Source organism: Papilio xuthus, unplaced genomic scaffold (assembly GCF_000836235.2).
Source record: "Papilio xuthus unplaced genomic scaffold, Pxut_1.1 DF824655.1, whole genome shotgun sequence".
NCBI classification, from domain to species: Eukaryota; Metazoa; Arthropoda; class Insecta; order Lepidoptera; family Papilionidae; genus Papilio; species Papilio xuthus.
In genome coordinates, this window is record NW_013533994.1 from 4,316,691 (window position 1) to 4,338,441 (window position 21,751).

At 33.3% G+C, this 21,751-nt stretch overlaps 1 protein-coding gene across 2 annotated transcripts in view; it reads left to right on the forward strand.

Annotated features, from left to right (window-relative positions):
* The first annotated feature begins 7,092 nt into the window (after window positions 1–7,092).
* Window positions 7,093–21,751, forward strand: part of ush (Zinc finger protein ush) — a 129,745-nt gene continuing 115,086 nt past the window's right edge. The window contains exon 1 of one of the 2 annotated variants that reach the window (XM_013325809.1): window positions 7,093–7,285. In XM_013325809.1, the coding sequence (XP_013181263.1) occupies window positions 7,246–7,285 (40 nt within the window). In that variant the 5' untranslated portion in view covers window positions 7,093–7,245. The remainder of the gene's footprint in view (window positions 7,286–21,751) is intronic. The other variant, XM_013325810.1, reaches the window with a different exon arrangement.

Sequence of the window (21,751 nt, forward strand, 5' to 3'; positions counted from 1 at the left end):
GGGCGACGTGCGGCCAATGGCGGGCGGCGGCACGGCGGCGCGGCGACACGTCGGCCAATGGCGGGGCACAGCGGCACGGCGATCACGCAGCGCGCGCGTGCCGGCGCGTGGCGCGCACGTGCACACCGAGTGACGGCCGAGGTCGCCGCGTGACGTCACCGGCGCGCCCCCGCATGACGTCGCGCAAGGTCGAGCCGCCGCCGCGCTGCAGCGGGTGCAGCCCGCGCAGGTGTCAACGACCCGCGTCTGCCCAAATGTTCATCTAATTAGGCCTAATGTTGTCCTACGTCGTACGGTTGTTGTTGTTAGTTGTTAACGATACTGTTGAGCCACAGTGACACTAGTGTGCAGCATACCTGAGGCGCTTATCACGCTGTAGCGGCGTACAGTGGTCGACATATGTATCATAACAACACATGTAAATTTTACTAAAGTTATCTCTACAAAGCTTCTTATCAAGTGTATGTTTTGTTGTAAAGTTTTGTTATCTCTTAACATTATTAAACATGTTGTATTAAAATTGTTATGAATTCAAATTTCAAGAAAGGTTTAGTTTCCCACGGTTTGGTTATCACTATCACAAAGTATCAACAGGTTCACAGCAGATAGTAAACAATTAATTAAAATGTACAATTTATAAACTCGTAATAACTCTGTATTGATTCAAATGTCGCATCACGAAATAAAAATCCTACACTCATTCTGGTAAACTATAATAATATTCGGAGTTTTACTATCTAAAGAAAACGCAGGAAAAACTTAAAACAATAAAACCTGTAAAACATTTTACCGTATTTGGAAAATGCGTTGTTGTAAACTAAAATAAATAAATAAACCAACAGCTGTGTGGTTGACAAAAAGTGCAGGAACACTTTTGTTGTGAAACCGTTGAGTACAAACATGTTGACACGTCGCGGCTCGCGGCTCGCGGCGCTAGTGTGCTGTACGTGTGTCTTCACGCAGCGAACGAGTGATCCGCTGCAACACACAAGCGACAAGCGAGACTGATAGACACACCCTTTTCTATCAATATCATAATGTTATAATGAAATATTAGCTTTCCCAAATCTTTGATTTATTATCCACACTTATATCTTTAAGCAATTTTTGTTTTACCTTTAATATTAATAATATAAATGCGAATGTTTAGCTAGATAGATGGATGGGCGGAACGGCTCAAGGAATACTGATGAAGTCTGGAAGAACACATAGGCTATCATTTTTTTTTTAATTAAGCGCGGATAGAGTCGCGGGCTACAGCTAATTTGTTAAAATTTTAAAATTTATCGAACACTCTTCAAAATCGCGTCAACTATTGGTTAATGACTTTTATTATAATACATATCCATGACATACACTTGAGCAAAAAAACTTAATGAAAATCTTGTAACTTGTACCATACACATTGTTTATATTTACGTAGAACATGCGCTTGAGTAAGTCGCGCGTATGTGTGCGTGTGTTGTGGGGAACGCGGTGACGAGGCGACGCGGGCCGCGATAGCGCGTCTGACTCACCGGTGACTAACACCCAACCTGCCAACAGGTCTGGCCAACGCTGACCACTTTCTTTGAAATTTCATAGAATTATGCCAGAGTAATATTCCATTTTTATTTTGTTACTCAGATCGGCCTGACTATACAAGCCTAGGTTCAAGACTAAACTGTCCGAGACATTTATAGATCTGTTATAAGATAAACTAAGGATATGTCGGAATATTTTATAAGCAATCAAATTGTATTGCGAAATAAATTAATGCAAAAGTTTCTAGACCAAGTTTATAAAATATTTATTTTATGTTACAGGTACACTAGACATAAACATTTTTAAAACTTGAAATTTATTAAAGCAAGATCCAGTGAAAAACACCTTTAATTTAAAAAAAAAGCAATGCTCCCATACTATAGCCACGGATTAGCGGAGGTTGGTTTATTTGACAAACATATGTTTGCCAAATAAACCAACTACAATACAAGGACACGTTCACAGAGCAGCCCATGATTACAGAAGGTGCGTGACGAGGCGTAAACTCCTGCCACGCACCGCTGCGGAGCAGGAGTTATTTTTACTCTCCAATGTGTAAGTAAAACGCAGTAATGTTGTGAATTTACAACTTATTAGAAATGTAATTACACGATCAAATACAATGAAAACAAATGTTTTTTATATTTATTTCTATTCGTCGAATAAAATATTATTTTATTAGTTTTTTGTTTTATTGTACCTTTCCATCTAGAAATATATTTATGTACTATAGGTACCGTATTTATATTTTGTAAGTACTACTGTAAAAGAGAACATAATTTTTTTACGCAGTGTTTATTTTAGTACGAGTTATAAAAAGTAAATTATAAAATAACGATATAGAAAAAGTATCAAGTAGCTTCCCTATTCTACACTCAAGTTTTGTGATGTGTGACTGTATGTGCGTGTGTGTGTATGTGGGTGTGTCGCGTTGCGCCGGTCAGGGCCTGCGCGGACGCACGCGAGCGACTCGTGATTTCGTTTTCACGTTTGTCCCACTTTAGTTATTCTGCCAAGCTATTGTGTTGCAGTGCTGTTTTTATGTTTTGGTAAATTCGATTATAAAAAATTACAAGATTAAGTATAACTAAATGCAATAGGTTGATTACTTTTGCGCATCTTTTAGACAAGTTTTAATTAATCTAGAAAACATCGACTCTAAGAGACTAAAATGTTCTGCCTAAAACAAGAATCTTTTATACGTATAATAATTGTTTGCTGCGTTGTGGTAAAAACTCAAATCATAGATTGTCTATTTTGTTCAGTTGAGTGAAAATGAGAGAAAGAACACAAATAGTGTATAGTAATGACATCTATTAACAGTTCCCAACACTTTTAATAAGCGCCATCTATACTCTGTGAAAGTAAGCTGTTAACGACTTATTATGTCTGTAGTCGCCTCAGAAAATCGTTTAATTTAGATATGGTGCATTTAATACTACTTTTTTTAAAATTTTGGATTGTTACTATTTTTAAGTACATATATATAGTTAATTTAAATTGTAATACGATAGAATTGTACACATACGCTTGTTAGTTGACTTAAAGTAGTTATAAACTTGGACGCTAGATGTCGCACGTCAATATTCATAATATTGGCATCGCGATATAGAGTTTCTTTACGAGTTGGTTAGGTGAGCGCAGCACTAAAATTTCGGTACTCTGGTTTCCCTTCAAAACGTATAAATCTTTCGCCTTTTACTAAAGATTTCCGTGGAGGGGAACACTCAAATGAGTCTTTAATATTTTTGTTAAACCCTGCTTCGGCGGGGTAAAATTATACTGCATTACTTCGGGTTCTGATACCAAAACTCTGCATAAAACATATCGTCATGCATGTCATGTCTTTAACAAAGCAGAGAAAACAATTTGTTTTAAACGGAGATTTTGGACTCGGAAAATCACGTTGGTAAGTGAATTTCCTTCTCCACTGTTCTGTATATTCCCCGCCTGTACACACACATCTTGTGCAAATAGGATATAGTTCTGCATCTATGCCATATTTCAGCAAGATCCATGCATTCGTTACGTTTTGGAGATACCGTCCAACAAACACTCGTGTTTATAACATTAATAAGAAAAAAAACTGTATGTTTTACATATGTGAAAATTTACTGTAATTATTTCCGTGCAAGCGACATCTATTAGAAAATACACGTGAATAAAATATTGATAACAGTGACATCTATTGAGCAAAAGCAATCTCATTTCCCTCTTCAAACATTTAAAAAGTTACATAAACGGACAATAGATGTCAGTAACAGTATTGTTAACTTGAGGAATTCGTTTTTCTGAAAACTCATATATTACTTTGATACAGACGGGGTTCTGTTAATAAAATTCTCGTCAATTTCAAGTTTTGTCGTTTGTGTTAGCATACGAATTTAATATTGGCTTATAAATTTTTAACGTATAAAAAAGCACATACGGGATAAAATAAAGTCAATATGTGCAGAAGTACTAACTACTAGCCCTTCTTCTTGGACGTTCTAAGGAAATTTTTTAGCAGGAAAGCTTTTGGTTAAGATTCTATATTTACTAGATGAAAAAAAACCATTATAATGATATTGAAATTCTTAAGCGAAGAATTGTGAATAGGGTAGAATGATTTTATACCTTAGGTTTGTTAGAAAACATACTTTGATGGGTGGCACCGGTCGCAACCAAAACAGTGTGTCGCAAAAAAGTGCCTACTTACATGAAACAAGCGGCTACTTCATTTCGCCAAACTTCGTAAACTAAATTAATTTGTTAAAAACAATCTAATATCGACGCAAATTATTGCTGTGCCTTTATAATTACTATTTCCAGTATCAAAGATGGCCTATGTTCTTCCATACAATGCTCTTTCTCTATGCCGAATTTCAGCGATATCCTTCAGGCGTTTTGGAGATAACTTCAAAAAACATCCATCCATCCAAATATTCGCATTTATTAGACTAGCTGTCACCCGCTACGCCGTCCAGTCCAGATTAAAAAATAGTAGCCGATTCATAATACTGAATATACACAAAATAGTTCATAGAAATCGGTCAAACCGTTTTGGAAGAGTATGGTAACTAACGAGAATTTTATATATCAAATTAATTAAATTTAACCTGACTGTCTATATCATATAACTATAACCAAGGAAAAAGTATATATTTAAACTAACTTGTATAGTAAATTTTCCTGCCATCGCCAGATAGTAACCATCCATTGATTCTTTACTTAAAAAAAATGTTATAAGTAATTACAAGATGAATACTTTCTTTTTTATAATAGAATTGAGCAGCGGGAACACCGAGGTGTTCAACGACGCCCATGGACATCAGCAATACCAGAGGACCCGCAGATGCGTTACCGGCCTTTGAGATAGTGATATGCTCGCTTCTTGAAAGACCCCAAGTCGTAGCGTAACTTTGATCGCACCAGCTTTCTAAGAAAAAAACATAAATAACTAGCTTTCACCCGCGACTCTGTCCGCGCGGAATTAAAAAAAATAATGGAAGTCTGTTATGTTCTATATGTAAGCAAAGCCGATCTGGAGATACCTTCTAGCAAACATCCGTCTATCAAACAATCCATCTAAACATTTGAATTTATAATATTAGTTATTTTAGACATTATTAGTTGGAATCCTTTGGCGCGCTTTCGTCACAAAGTCAAGTTTTTTTTTTTATATCATAAGGTGGCAAACGAGCGAGCGGCCACCTGGAATCGCTTAAATAGCGAAGTGATCGTTGCCCATAAACACACGCAATCGCATATGCGTTGCCTACCCTTAATCGACGGAGGAGAGGATGCACAGAAATAAAATATTTTCCCCTTCCATGCATCCTCTCATCCGGAAAGTCCGCTTCCACTTCCCATCCTCTCCTTATGAGAAAAGGGTGGGAAGGGAAAGAGGACTAATTTTGGCCTCCGGGACGCACACTCATCAGACGAAACTCGGAATTGCTTCCACTTGACGCGTGTCTTCTGTGTGGTCGTGGTATTTCACCGGGGGAGCCGGGCTGATTCGTGCGAAGATGTTAAAGCGGGCTCTACCACTGTTAAAATGTTAGAATTATCAGTGAGGGGACATAAACGTCGACATTTTAGTAAGCCTAGTGTTGCCAGTACACCGGCATAAAGTCGGATTTTCTTCCTAACAGTAAGTAGAACTTTATTATGAAGAACGTGTCAGTCAATTTTGAAATATTAGCGTATCGTAGCCTAGCTAGAATATTTACGACGAGCGCTTTGGTATTGTCATTGTCAATTATATCAAAATGACTATGAGATACTTGGTGTACTTTAAGCTCGGTAACCGCTCTCACTGGATGGAGCAGAGTACTAAAGTCTGAGCTGTGAGGTGTGAGGTCTGATTTATGAGGTATCGTAGAATAGTTGTATATTTTTTCGGTAATTACCTTGTCGTTCATATAAAAAGGGCTGTAGACTTACGAATTAAAACTTAATACCTATTGTATTAGTAACAATTTCATTGATGCGAATACAAATAAAAGACAATAACTTCAACTCTACTTATAATAAAGGTTAAGTGATGATTGCGAGCAAAGAACCGCAGTGTGTAAATAGTAATAGTGGTAGGGCCCGCTTTAACATCTTCGCACGAATTGGCCCGGCTCGCCCGGTGAAATACCACGACCACACAAAAGACAGGCGTGAAGTGGAACCAATTCCGCGTACAGTCTGATGAGTGTGCGTCCCGGGGGCCTAATTTAGTCCTCTTTCCCTTCCTAACCTTTTTCTTATCAGTAAAGGATGGGAAGTGTAAGTGGACTTTCCGGATGAGACAATGCATGGAAAGGAAAGATATTTTCTTTCTGTGCATCCTCTCCTCCGTCGATTTAAGGTAGGCAACGCATATGCAATTGCGTATGTCTATGGTCAACGGTCACTTCGCTATTTCAGCGATTACTGGTGGCCGCTCGCTCGTTTGCCATCTTATGATATAAAAAAAGATCTCTTCCTGGGTCGCCGTAGTGGTGCAAAGGGCAACAACATGAACGAATTTATTATTATTATGTCAGACTTAAATTAATGTTGTCAAAGTTAAGGAAAAAAGTTTGTGAGCAATAACTTTGTCGACTTTAAATTTATGTTCATTAAAAAGCATCATTAAACACAAAGTAAGAGTTATCAATTTGACTTTAGTAGTATGTGGTGAGTCCAGTAGGACTGGTTGATTTATAGTTTTATTACTTTTATGATAGACATCGGATCGATGTCGTCAATAATTTTATCTCGCTCTCATAAAATTCCAATATATATTAATAGCACAAACGATAAGACGGTCTGCTGCATTAAGATAAAAATTAAATCAAAAGTAAATAAAACATACTAAGATCTATTCTTGATACTTAAAAAAAATGTTTAAGTCTGGGTGGTACTTACTCCATACAAAATATAAGGAAATACATATATGGTTGAAATGTTATGTTTTTTTTTAAATTTCATCAAAAGTCTACGGCGCTACGGGTCTACGCGGGCCCGTAGCTCGCGGGGTAGGCGGGGGGGACCTAAAGTGGGCGGTGCTTAAGCCAGCCCTCAAGTTAGAGCTCGCGAATTGGTATGTTGGTGGTGTTCGCGTATAGAAACCGCCTCTAGTATCGCCCCGACCGCCGCGCATGTCGCACGTGTCGCGCGCGCTGACAAGTTGCTCGTTAGTTGATTCACGTGTTGTGGTGATTGTGTTGTGACATGTTGGGAGACAAGGGAACACGCCGCTAGGTCATGTCGCGAAGGAAACAGAGCAACCCCAAACCCCTGAAACGTAAGTTATTTTGTAAAAGTTATAAAATGTCGATAAGATACTTTTATGAATCAACAGATGTTTCTAACTTGAAATAGTTTTGTAACTTTGTTACTTTTGTAATTGATTTCTTACTTAAAACTTTTTAAGTAATTTTATTTTTAATTTAATGTTATATTCGATTTTAAATCTTATTTAATCGTAATAAAGTTGGTAATAATAGATAGATCTATATTAATTTACGTACGTAAACACGATTAAATGTATTTCTTTGTACTTTATATTAATATCACTTTATTATGAATATATCTTTAAATAACAAACACAAAATATATGTCAAAAAAAACGTTAAAACATCCACTACATCTAAAAGAATAGCTGAATTCAATTCTAATAACATTTCCCGTACAAATTAGAGATATCAATTTTAACCCAAGTTAAAGTTCTAAGTATGTTACTACATAGGTAAAGTTATAAAGTTGTATGTATGCACAGATTTTATTGTACTTAGTAAACACTTGAAGATCTCATTTACTTTGTTATAATACAATCTTATAAGATTTTGGAAAATCGTTAATGTTTTAAAAATAATAAAACTACATGTTAATAGTAAGTTTATGTTAACGGAATCTTATAAGAATATTCAAATGGCGATAGTAACGTACCTTTTTAGGATTCTGATATATTAAAAATAATTGAAGAGCTACCCGTGGGTTTCTGATTGCAAAATCCCCATTTAAAACATATTGTTATCCCTGTTTTGTCATAGATAATGACAGGGATGACGATATCTTATATATATAATAATATATAAAAGAAAGTCGTGTTAGTTAAACTATTTATAACTCAAAAACGGTTTTACCGATATGGCTGAAAATTGGCGAGGCAGTAGCTTAGAGCCAGGAGACGGACATAGGATACTATTTATTCATTTCTTTTTCGAATTTATGCCTTGAAGAGCTGCTTTTTATTTAACTTACTAATATAATAAATGCGAATGTTTATATGGATGAGATGTGGATGGATGGATGGATGGGTGGGCGACACTAATTAAGTTTTGTTATATATCCACGCGGACGGAGTCGCGGGCGACAGCTAGTATTTCATATAGAGATTTAGGTCTCAGAATATAACGGTAACAAATTTAAAATCTTTATTTTTATCGATAAACTCAATTCTTAACCATATTAAAAAGTATTTACGTTTCTATATTTATGTTACATTTTAATATTTATGTAAATTTGCATTGTACATATAAAAATGTGCATGGCTTTAAAACCTGCTCAATACTTTTGATATAAAGTGAAACTTGCCCTGTCTGTTTGTTCTTAAATATTTGTGAGATAAAGTTTGATTGTGTGATGTAATTCCAAAAAGACACGAATTTTTATTTATTCATTAAAGATATTGTAATTATTCTACTTTATTCAAATTGTAAGTTACACGTCCATTTGGCAGAAGAAAGCATCTAAAAATGACTATTGTCATCCCTTTCGTTATGTTTGACAAAACAGAGAAAACAATAAGTTATAACTAGTGCTTTTGGTCTCAAAAACCAACGATAAGACAGTTTATTAATAGAATGAAATTTAAACATGGGATGATGAGTAGAACAAAGAAATGTGTAGAATAATGGTAACGTATCTTCAACACGTACCTTTACATCAAAATGAAAAAAAGATAATGCATATTAATAAGGCTACCAATGATAGCGAAGAGTTTCGACCAACATCTCAAGAAGCTCTCGCTACACAATTGGATTAAGGGATACAAAAGGCAGTTATCCTAGAAACCGCGCGCATCGTGAGAAGGTTCCTTTCTCTGCAGCCCTGACCACTGGTTGTTTGAGTCATGGGATTCCGCAGCCGGTGGTGTTCTGTTTTTAATATAATATATTTTCTATATTTTTTTGGATATGAAATGTTCTATATTAAAATATGATAAATAAATAAATAAATGAATGCTACTAACATAATAAATGCTAAACTTTTGATGGATGGATGTTTGTTAGAAGTTATGTCCAGAACGGCTGCATGAATTTCGTTGAAATTCTGCATATATGAGGAACATAGTCTGGAAGAAGACATAGGCTATGAATTAATATTTAATATCCACGCAGACGCAGAAATGTGCGATAGCTAGTTTTAATATAAAAGATAATTGTAAAGACCGAGTTGGAACAGATTGTAGAAAAATTTGTTTATTAAGAATCAAAGTACGATTGAGTTCATTAAACCGTTATCTTCCTATTAATGTATTCTTTGATTGTTTGTTTATCAAAGTCGCGCCGATAGCGATGTCTTGTCATACTTACTTAGTTATATACAGATCACACTTCTAGTATCGTCTAGAAGTAATACTAAAAAATAACAAGTACAGATTTTAAGTATTTTATGCGTTATTTCGCTAAAAATCGAAAAAGCCAAAGGAGATCTGTTGGCTATTATAATGGACAGAGGAGGAGACGTGCAGAAAGCGGATATTTTCTTTTTATAAGTCTCCTTGTCCGTAATATCCACCTGACGTTTCCATCCTTTCGATGTAGGAGGATGGGGAGATGACAACATTATCTAATCGTTTATAGTAGGGCCCTAAATTTATCCTATTAGTTTTATTTTTTATGTAACAGATGGCGTTAGGAATACAAAATTTTAGTGAGTAAGAATCTCACATAACCCTGTCTTTCCCCCAAAAGACAGGGAATCTTACAAAGATCCCCCTCCCTTTATAAAAAAGGCCTCACTGCTAGACCTCAAATGAAAACCTTCATATACCATATTCAAGTTAATGTTTTAAAATACATTAAAAATATAAAGTTAATAGAAAAAGATTTCTTTTTTAAAAAGACTTACCGTTGATTTCTGAGACCAAAATCTTGATATAAAACATTGTCATCCCTTTCATTATCTTTGTCAAAATACCGATTTTTTAAACGGACGTATTGGTCTCAGAAACCCAAGGTTAAATATCAAAGGGTGCATATTCATATAAAAAGTACTCGCACTAGATATAACTACGTGCGCTATCACTGTCCCAGCTATGATAATAATGTTTGTATAAAAACTATTAATTTTATTTTATAAATACGATAAATATAGAAGATATCGGACACAAGCGGATTCTGCACCCGAGATTATAACTATGCATCATTTTATAATGATTTATCACTGCTGTCATGTGATCGTTTTATTAAAAAGTGTGATGAGTTTTTTTAAATCTTACTAATATTATAAATACGAATGTTTATATTGGATGGATGGATGTTTGAAGATATCATCAGAACGGCTCTTCATTAAATTTGCCAAAACACATAGGCTACTAATTATTTTTTTTTTAAATTCAGCGAAGACGGAGTCGCGCAGTCAGTATATTAGTTGATTCTATCAGCAAAGTGTTCAATATCTATAATAAATTGAAGAAAAGAATTGTCAAGACTACAAAATCAGTTGATTGTGTATAATTTATATTTATCACTGAATAAAGAAAAAACGTAATTAGTAGCCTATGTGTTATTCCAGACTATGCTCTACATCTGTGCTAAATTTCATCAAGATCCGTTGAGCTGTTCCGGAGATACCTTCAAACAAACATCCATCCAAATTTTTGCATTTATATTATTAGTAAGATAAGATAATCCCTTGGCTTTTTTAATAATAAAAATTTAAATTAAAAAATAAATTAATCAATTAATTAATTAAATAATTAATAACAAATATAAAATTAACAATTGACAACATATAATATATTTAAATTGTAAAAATTAATAAATAAAATAACATCTATCAATGTTGTAATTTATATATTATATAACAGTTTTAAAAATCACATATTTAATATGTAATTCAACATTTAATTGCCATTTTTTTAATTTATAATACCGTAATAAAAACTATTCGTAGCTAGCGAATTCAAGTTTTATAATCTTTTCCATCTCTATAAAATAGACTGTATCTTAATTTGTTATAAATATAACCGGTCTGGAAAGTAACGGTCGCATAAAATCTGTTTCACGCATTCCAACATATGTAAAATCCTATTTCCACTAAGCATTTAATCGCGCGCGCACTCTCCGGGTCTTAACTATCTAAATCTTACTTAATACTAATAATATAATAGTGAGTGTATGTATCTCCAGACCGGCTGTAATTTGGTATAGATGTAGAACACTGTTTGGAAGAACATGCAGGCTACTAATTGATTTATTTTAATTCCGCATAGACGGAGTCGCAGGCAATAGCTAGTTTCATAAAACACATTTTCAACTCTCTCAATTTCTTTGATTAAATAGAAATATCAATATTGTATAATACTAGTTGGACGGCAGTTGCATTTTATTTACAGTAAGAAGTCGTGTAACCTTTTTCACTTGCCATACACAATGAATTAGTAAGCGAGCGGCCGGTATTGCGCTGCCAAACCTTTAGTGGAAATAGGCACTAATGCATAAGCAACTCATTCCGTTAGATACAGAAGCGTTTCGTTTTTTATATTTATAAAAATCAGTTAACCACATATTGATAATAAATACACAAATAATCTTACGTATTGTTAAAAACATGCGTCTCCGAAGTTTTAGTGTTAAAAAAAATTAAAAACAAATAAGAAACTAGTGACAATTTTTAATAAAAGCAATCACTATTTCAGTGTCAATAACTACAGTTATTAAGTGTTTAGAATAAGGAACAGTTAAACAAACACAGTTTAACAGTGGTAGAGCCCGCTTTAACATCTTCGCACGAATTGGCCCGGCTCGCCCGGTGAAATACCACGACCACACAGAAGATAGGCGTGAAGTGGAAGCAATTCCGCGTTTCGTCTGATGAGTGTGCGTCCCGGAGGCCTAATTTTGTCCACTTTCCCTTCCCACCCTTTTCCTTATAAGGAAAGGATGGGAAGTGGAAGAGGACTTTCCGGATGCATGGGAAAGGAAAATATTTTCTTTCCGTGCATCTTCTCCTCCGTCGATTAAAGATAGGCAACGCATATGCAATTGCGTATGTCTATGGGCAACGGTCACTTCGCTATTTCAGCGATTTCAGGTGGCCGCTCGCTCGTTTGCCACCTTATGATATAAAAAAAAGAAAAGAAAAACAATAAATTTATTATAGATTTAAATTAATCCAAAACTAGACTATTATAATAAATTTATAAATAGATATAAAAAGTACGTATAACACAGGCCTCAGTCTAAGATAACAAGATGTAATTGCTCGATGTATTACAGATTTTATTCAATACAGAGATAGTGTTGAGTGGATGACGCGCCACTTGAGTGTAATGGAGGCAGATAACAACTCTTGTAGTTATTTAGGGTTCCCATCGAGTTTACACCGACACAGTTGTTTTTTTTATACCGCTCCGGTATTCGTAGACATGAGTTTTTTAGTTGTTTTAAATAGTTAACAAAGATGAATGTTATTTAGATACTTGAATTTAATCTTTTTTAGGATTAAAAAGTATTTGACTGAGTTCTGATGTATAGAGATTTGTTTTGTCATGTTTATTGTGTTGTTACGTTAAGTTACTTTTAATATGGTTGTTAGTTTGATTTTTTTTTAATATTTAAATATAAATTAAATGTTTTGACATTTTAAGGTATAAATTTTGAGATTTTAGTAGAGTTTATGTTAATATTTTAACTATTTTCTTGTATTGATTACTAATATTTCTAAGTTTCAAACATTCTTATTAGATTTGAATATTAATAAGAAATGTAAATGCGAAAGTTAAAATGGATAAATGTTTATTTAAAGGTATCTCCAGATCGGATGCATAGATATTACTGAAATTTTGCGTGGATGTAGAACACAGTCTAGAAGAACACATAGGCTACTAATTAAGTTTTTTTTATTTCACGCGGACGGAGTCGCGGGCGACAGTTAGTAAATATATTTTGCAATAACTACACATAGAGTCGGACATTAAAGTTGCCTATGAGTGAAATTATTTAACAGTTTTTTTAAAAGTAATTAATTTTTCTGGAAAGAAAACTAGTTCTAGAAGTAATACTTACACTTTTAAATTAGGTTTCTGACACAAAAATTTCTGTATAAAATATATCGTCATCCTTGTCTTTCTTCTTTGACAAAACAGAGATAACATGAAATTATTACGTCAATCTAGTCGAATCTAGTTTTTATTAAGTTGAAATTGGTTTAATTAAGACGTAATTTAAAACTTAAAAATCTTATTAAACAATACTAATTTTAAGCTCTTTGGATTAGAGCACCGTAGCTAAATTATAAAGTTAAGAAAAAACAGTAGAAACAGAATAAAGAAAATATTCGCCGTAGATATTAATTTAAATCTGAATATTTTGTTCAGGGTTTTACAGTTTATGTAAATGAGTAAACAAAATGCTTCGCTTATCGGTAATTTGTTAGTATCGAAGATGGCACAGCACAGTACATATTAGGCATTGCACTTGATCAAAGAGCTACGCGGCGACTTCAAAGGGTCATTGTGAGCGCGGTCTGAGCACTGCCGTCCTATTGTGCAGTTTAACCAACCTGCCAACTCTCTGTTCGCAAATTATATGCATACTAGCTGTTACCCGCGACTCCTTCCGCATGGAATTTAAGAAAACTTAATTGGTAGTCTATGTTTTATTCCAGGCTATGTTAGGCTACATCAAACCAAATTTCAGCGTCCTTCAAACCTTGATCCATTCATTCATGCGCATTTATAAAATTAGTAAGATGTGTACTTTGTAAATTTCCTTACTTAAGAATTTTTGTTTCGTTTTGTGGTTCCGTACGAACGTACAAATTATTGCAAATCTCCCTGAAATTTGACATAGACGTAAAATACAGTCTGGAAGAACATATAGGCTACTAATTAAGTTTTCCATAATACCGCGCGGATAGAGCCGCGTGCGACAGTTAGTTTTAACATAAATACATGTGATTGACATAGATATATGTGTAATTCCTTATAAGAAAGACGTTGTATTTGATGAATTCAAAATTAAAAAGGTTACTGATAAGTAAAAAAGATTGTTATCACTAAAAATGCCATTTGAATAAGAATAAACACGAGAACTTCGATTTATGACTTTGTTACCAACCGATCGTGGATGCTGGTCGTTTATAATTTGCCTAGGTAAATTTTATATCGAACGAATTAGTTGAAATTTCAAATGAAGTGTCGTGTTTAGAAGGGATGGAATATGGCACATCACTTTGTAAATTCATTTGATATGCAAGTTACGGAGTCTTTACATTTTGCCTGGTCAATTTACAAATGGGCGACATTCAATGTTTGTTGGTGACATATATCGCTTTTAAAATTAACAAAATCGAGATCCAACGGTTCTGAATTACATATTAAAAAGCAATTTACATAAACTAAAACTTGTTCAATTATGTATGCATTCAAAGCGTTTTTTTAAACATGTTAATTGTTTTTGACCTGTGTTTATGGTTTGATTTTTTATTAGTCTAAAAAAGTATGAATGAACATTTTAACAGCAATAAGAAATTAAAATAAATATACTAATTTACAATGATGAAGCCTTTTTTCCTCGGCAGCAGCACTAGAGTTCATCTTACTAATATTATAAATGCGAAAGTTTGGATGGATGGATGTTCGTTAGAAAGAATCGTATCGCGATAAAATTTGACATAGACATAGAACGTAGTCTGGAAGAACAAATAGGCTAATATTATAATTATTTTTTAATTCCTTGGGGACGGAGTCGCGGGCGGTAACTAGTAATTTCATAAAGTTTACTAAGGTTTTTTTTGTGTTAAATCTGCTTAGCTGTAAAGAATTTAATGTACGATTTCATATTAAAATAAATAAGTTTATCAGTATCGACTCTTAACAGTTTGTGAAAGCATCTTGTTGTTTAGGGTGTCATCCCCCATGGCTTTCATACCACAACCCTCTGTTCCCACGGTGAACGCGTGCCATAGTTTGACTTTATAGGGTGCCTCTATAAAAGGGTGGGCCAATTTATGTTGTATATAGAGGTATTTTTAAAACAGTTGACAACCGCATCCTTATTTCAACTATTTTATCAAAATACTAGCTGTCGCTCGTGACTCTGTCCGCACGGGATTTCAAATAGATAGTTGCTGATTTTCAGACCTACTGAATTTGCATGTAAAAATTTTTAAAAATCGGTCAAATAGTTTCGGAGGATTATGGTAACCAACATTTGTGACATGAGAATTTTATTATAATACTAGCTGTCGCCCGCGACTCCGTCCGCGTGGATATATAAAAAGACTTAATTAGTGTAGCCCACCCATCCATCCATCCACATCACATCCATCTAAACATTCGCATTTATAATATTAGTAAGTAAATTCGAAAAAAAATGAATAAAAAGTATCCTATGTCTGTCTCCTGTCTCTAAGCTACCTCCTCACCAAGTTTCAGCCATATCGGTAAAGCCGTTCTTGAGTTATAAATAGTGTAACTAACACGATTTTCTTTTATATATATACATAGATAATGTTAATTGCAGATGAAAAAAAATAGAAATGAGTACAAAGATTGACGTATGAACTCATGTTTTTCTTTGTATACTTATGTGTGTATGTATGTATGAATTCCTATAATGTCGTATGATTTTATTAAGCATTTCAAGCTAAAACCGCACCGTTATATTCAATTGATGCTTGTTTATGCGTAGTTTTTGCTGATAAATAGAGGAAAATGTGATTCAAATATTAAAGTACACATGAAAACAATATCAATGCTTATTTTAACGTCTTTTATGATGTTTTTAGAAAATTTTAAGTGATTTTTTGTCGTAAAGGGGACACTAAAATATGTCTTTATCTAAAAATTTACAGAACATAATCGTGTTTACGCAAAAAACCTTAGAAAATAAAGATTACTATTAGCTAGGAAAACTTTCCATTCATCATTTATATAGCTTTGAATGTGTGAAAGAGGATATGCGTAGAAAGGGGGTAGACTCGGATATGACGGCTGATAGAGATGTATGGAGGAGTAGTACATACTGTGCCGACCCTCGATAGGGATAAAGGCAGGTTGATGATGATACATATAGAAAGCACGCTTTTAAGTCTTAATGTCGATCAAAACTTTTATGTTTGTAGTGTAATTAGAAAAAGTATAATATTGGCTCTTTCTTAATTAATTTTGATTGAAAAATTTCAAAAGACAAAATTCATATTTGGAAATACCCAAGTCACATATTTTAATGATTATTTCTCAATATATGTTAAGTACTCGTATTATAATATGTCCTTGTTGTTTAAGGCTGATTCAATGATAATTGTTAGTCATCGGGATGTGAGCTTAGTCAGTGTGTTGTCGATGGCTTCAATTCAATATTTTCATATGAAAAGGATATAATTTTAATGCGGTTTTCCCTAAAATTGTACAATTTGTGCAGATCATTGCCCTGTTTTAGCTATTTTGTTTTGTTTTAGTTTGTATTATATTTGTAGTGGTAAGTTTCAAACGATAAAACCTATTTTGACCAGTGATATGTTATTCGTTGTCTGAGTGATTGTATATAAGTCGGTTATTTTTTTTTAATGAGCAAATAGCATTATATTATAAGGGCTAAGCCATGTTGCCGACAGATACGGAACTTTTTACACGTTTTTATTCATAATTGTTATATTTTTGAATTTAGAACTTTATATGTTTTTTCTTCCTTTTTCTCTATATTTAAAACTATCAGTTGTAAATATATTCTTGTAACAGGGCGTGCTTTTCTCTTTATTTCTAATAATTCTGTTTAATATTTTCATTTTTATCTTTTTATTATATAACATAATATTCCAAAATTCATCCAAATCCAAACGCTCTTTCCATCTTTACATTTTCCGTCGTCGTTATTTATAGCTTGATGATGATGGTATTAAATCAGATTAGATCTCGATGAAATTCGACACAAATATAGAACATAGTCTGGGACATAGACTACTCATAAAGATTTTTTTGTAATTCCGCGGACGGACTCACGAGCAACAGTTAATAATAAAAATTCTACTCTTTTCATGTCACTTTGTTAAAAAAAACATAATTTTGTTAATAGCGATTTTGAAGAAGTTTCGACAGACATGCACTAACCAAACTTATCGTTGGTTTCTGAAATTAAAAAACCTTTCAAAAAAATCTCTGTTTTGTCAAAGATGACGTTGATGTTTACACTTGGATTTTGGTCTCAGAAACCAACGATTAATAAGTTAGAGTATAACTTGATACGCAGTCGTTTGTTATTTATGGCCCCGACAGAAAAGCAATCTTAGATTTTATCTAGCGATATTTGAATTTTTTATTAGCCGTTACAGAACGAACGTTTATAAGCTATCGAGATTTTATTTACATTCGTTTAATAAATTTTTATATTGACCCAACTTAGATCTTTTATTAAGATAACGTAAGGTGTTAAAATTCATTCAATATATTTTTTATATTAATAATTATAAATATTTAATGATTAACAACCTCGTAACGGAAAATATTATTGTTGGAAATACGGAAATTTATTTCGATTTTATCTTTTTTTTTAAAACTATCTTTTGAATTGTTATCTGTTATCTTTTTATAAAAAGTTTTATGTATTTTAATATCCTTAAATTAATTATTAGAACATACATTTTACACGATAATGAAACAGCATTTTAATGGTATACAGGATGATTTAAAATTCTCATTTAAATTAAATTATGTGATACGTTTTTTTTTTAAAGAAAATATAGTATGTTTCTTTGTGTTTAATGTATTTAAAACACGAAACTTCGGAGTTATTAGAGCTTTTTTTCATGAAAAATTAGTTTTTATTTTTATTTGTTACGTAGAAAATGACAATGACAAATCGAAGAATTTTTTCGATTAAAGATAAACAAAATAAGGTATCAATTCTTGGATTAAAATCGCTCTAAAACGGAACTGATAAGGATCTATATGATAAAAGTGTTATCGTTAATCACCTAACACGATTTAACATGTAGGTAAAGTCTTGGATTACTGCTACTGGCGTTAATGCCACTGATTTTTTAATCAGATAATATTTACTCTGCTAGATAAATATGTATTTCACCCCAGCTTCGTTCCAATTCAATAGAAAGAGAAGAATAATATAGTCTATGTTATTGACTAATAAAAGACCTTTCCATTGGTGGAAGAATTTTGTAATTCAGTGCAGTAGTTTTTGAGTTTATCGGGAACAAACAATCAGTTTTTACATGTATGAATGTGTTTTACTTTAATTCTAATAAGTTTTTATTAAGGGTTTCCATTGGCATAATATCATCATCATCAGCTCACTGTACGTCCCCACCGAGTGGCTCGGAGCCTACCATAAGTTAAGGGTGATTAGGCCATAGTCAACCACGCTGGCCCAATGCGGGTTGGTTGACTTCACACATATCTTTGAATTTATTCTCAGAGATGTGCAGGCATCACTATGTTTTCCTTCACCGTATTGGCATAACATATCTAAAAAATTACTTAATTTCAACTTAACATATTTTAACTTTATGTTTTATAATAGTACAATTAAATAAAAGATTTTATTGACACAACACAGTTCTATGATACAATAAAACTTGCATACATTTAATCCACGTAGATTAAATTCCATTTATCTCGTGTTGATTTAACAAAAAAACTAAAACTGATAAAGATATCTAAACTTGATAACAAAATATACTAATGATGGACATCTTTCGTTTTTTAAATAATTGCAGTTGCTTAGTTAGCCGTTTTGAAATGTATTCCACAGTGCGCGAGACAAAAGTCAACATGTAATACTTGCATGAGTTAATAATCCGTAGAAAACATAACACCAGCTCGTAATCTGATCCTTATCCAGCAATCGGCTCGAGAATTTGACGATAACACCTTGATCGATGTCCTCTGATTGTGTCTTGTGATAACAAACTTTATTTGTCAAACAGATTACATTTTTATCCTGTACTGTTTGGGAATGCAGTCAGGAATGTGAACGAAGTATTGGGTTGGATGATAATTGCAGTTTTTTTACAAATAGCTGTCGCGGGATTAAAAGAAACAGTTATTAAGTAGTCTATGTGTTCTTCCAAACTATGTTCTACATCTGTGTTGAATTTCATCAAGATCTGTTGAGCCGTTCCGGAGATATCTTCTAATAAAGGTCAATCTAAATTTTTGCATTTATTATTATTATTAGATATAACAATCGACATGCCTATATAAAGATATTGTAATCCTTTTTATTTAATAAAAAATAGACAATAAATGGATTAATACAGGTTAACTACATTGGAGTTTCATCGTTATTTTTCCTCCATATGTTACTTTAATATGCCCTTTACATTGAATTATTTTCACCTTTATCTTTTTACTTATCTTCAATTTAACATCAAAAGTTTATTTGCTTCACACAAAATTCATTTTTTTTATTATTTTTTTCTTGTTTTGCTGCTACGTTGAGGCAAATGTTATCTACTATTCTGACGCAGTCGCCGGTTTTGGCGAGCTGCGTGATAACGATCATTAATTTCAGGAATCCGATCACTTATTGGGTGTAATCATGCGATCCCAATTTGAATATTGTTCCTGTCGAGTCCGCGTGCGATCCTGGACATTGATATCGTTTAATTTATTCTCTCGCAGATTGATAAACAGTGAGATGTTATCTTGTAGAGGCGAGGATTTATGCGGTCGCGTTATACATGTCCTCACGTGGGATGTACACTGCTTTTGTTACAATTAAAATGTTACAATGTAACTTATGAGATTGTTGAATTGAGACTGTGATTTGTTGAGTTGAGTTTTAAGACTGAGTTTTGTGATGACTTATGGTGAGAGAGACTTTCTATTAATTCTTCTGAATTATTATAGAATCTGGGAATCATGGGGTTAGATGTAACTCTTCTTTTACTTTTTGTTAGCATTTAGTTGTTTAGCATAAATTTTGATATTATATTTATGTTATGATATGTGGTTTGTCGTTATTACTAAAGTGTACTTCAAGGTTGACATATTACTTATTGCGATACAATCGTGTCGAATGAGATTGTTCACATCCTCACGACACGACTACGACACGTTAGCTGATAAATTATTTTTAATTGCAATTCATGTTATCATTGGCCATTGCATCAGGTTGGTTAACAATTTATTTATACTAACTTTTATTTCGATTGAAAGCCTAATAACTAAACAGAGACACGTCAAATTTCATACATGGCGGCCATTTCGATATTTGTCTTTTTTATTTTTTTTGTTGCAATTGTAACATAAATTAAAATGATACTGTAAAATAAGTTTACCTAATGTTTTATAGTTAATGTGAGAAAAAGTCGTTTACCAGAAATATGGATTTTATGAGTTTCAGCATTTAAGATTTTTAGATTGTCTATGGTTCAGAGCTTCGACATCTAGCATTTAGGGACTTAGAAGTGAGAGTAATGTACCAGGATATCTAATTGTAATTCTTAATCACAGCTTATTAGGTATAGACCAATAAGCTATCTGACTTAGGGCGTAATTTAAATTAAATTATGATAGCCAAATGCCAAAAAAGTTTTACGAGATTATTTTCTTACTGTTGGTACTTGTTATGTTTTTTTTTCTTTTATGCCAATTTCGTTGTCCATGAAGGCTTTACATATTTTCTGACAGAATCAACCAATAGCAGCGCCTCTCGTCCGTATTTTTAAATGTAAAAACAATTCTTTATTCAAAAAATATACGCAACTATAGTTGATATAAATCTGTATTTATCGATAATAGATTACAAAGATATGCTTAGTTTTTTTGTAATATTGTGAACACTTGGAGCTTCTGTGCCTTAATGATAAGTTATCAATACATGTGTAACATTTGTAATGCGACGGCGACGCTTGTCGGATTGCGATCGCCTTATCTATTGCTTGCTACCGTATGTAGATATCGATTTACAATTATCGATTAACTTATCGATGTTTTTTCATATCGATAGATAACGTTTTGACCAATATAAGACTATTGTCATTTTTAAATTTTAAAATTATTATAATTTTGGACAATTCATTCAATAAATTAGACACAAAACTCTTAATGAGACAATTTTTAGAATATATTCTATTTAATAGCAGAGTTTGAAGTTCCGTAGTATAAGTGGTTTCTCAGTCTGAAATGTCCAATATATAAATCATAAACAAATATCTACCTAATAATTATTTTACCAGTTAACAGCGCACAGTTTGTACGATAATCGAGTTTCCAGATAACGTCCCACACCATGCGTCCATCACGCTACTGTCGTCTCCCTCGCTCTTGTACAAACTATATTTGCATCCCTTTTAAGCTTATCTGGCTAGTTACGAATTTAAAAACTAAAATAATGAGCGATATATCGCGACCGCTATCGCAGCATCCGCCAGCGTATCGCTGACGATAACAGTACATCTGCCATGTCAATGCTCGCCGATTTGAATTTCGAACACAATTATGCGCGTTCCTATTATTTGATTGTCTTTTTTATTTCCAGCCAGTTTCGAAACGATTGACAGGTGTTGTCAAATAAAA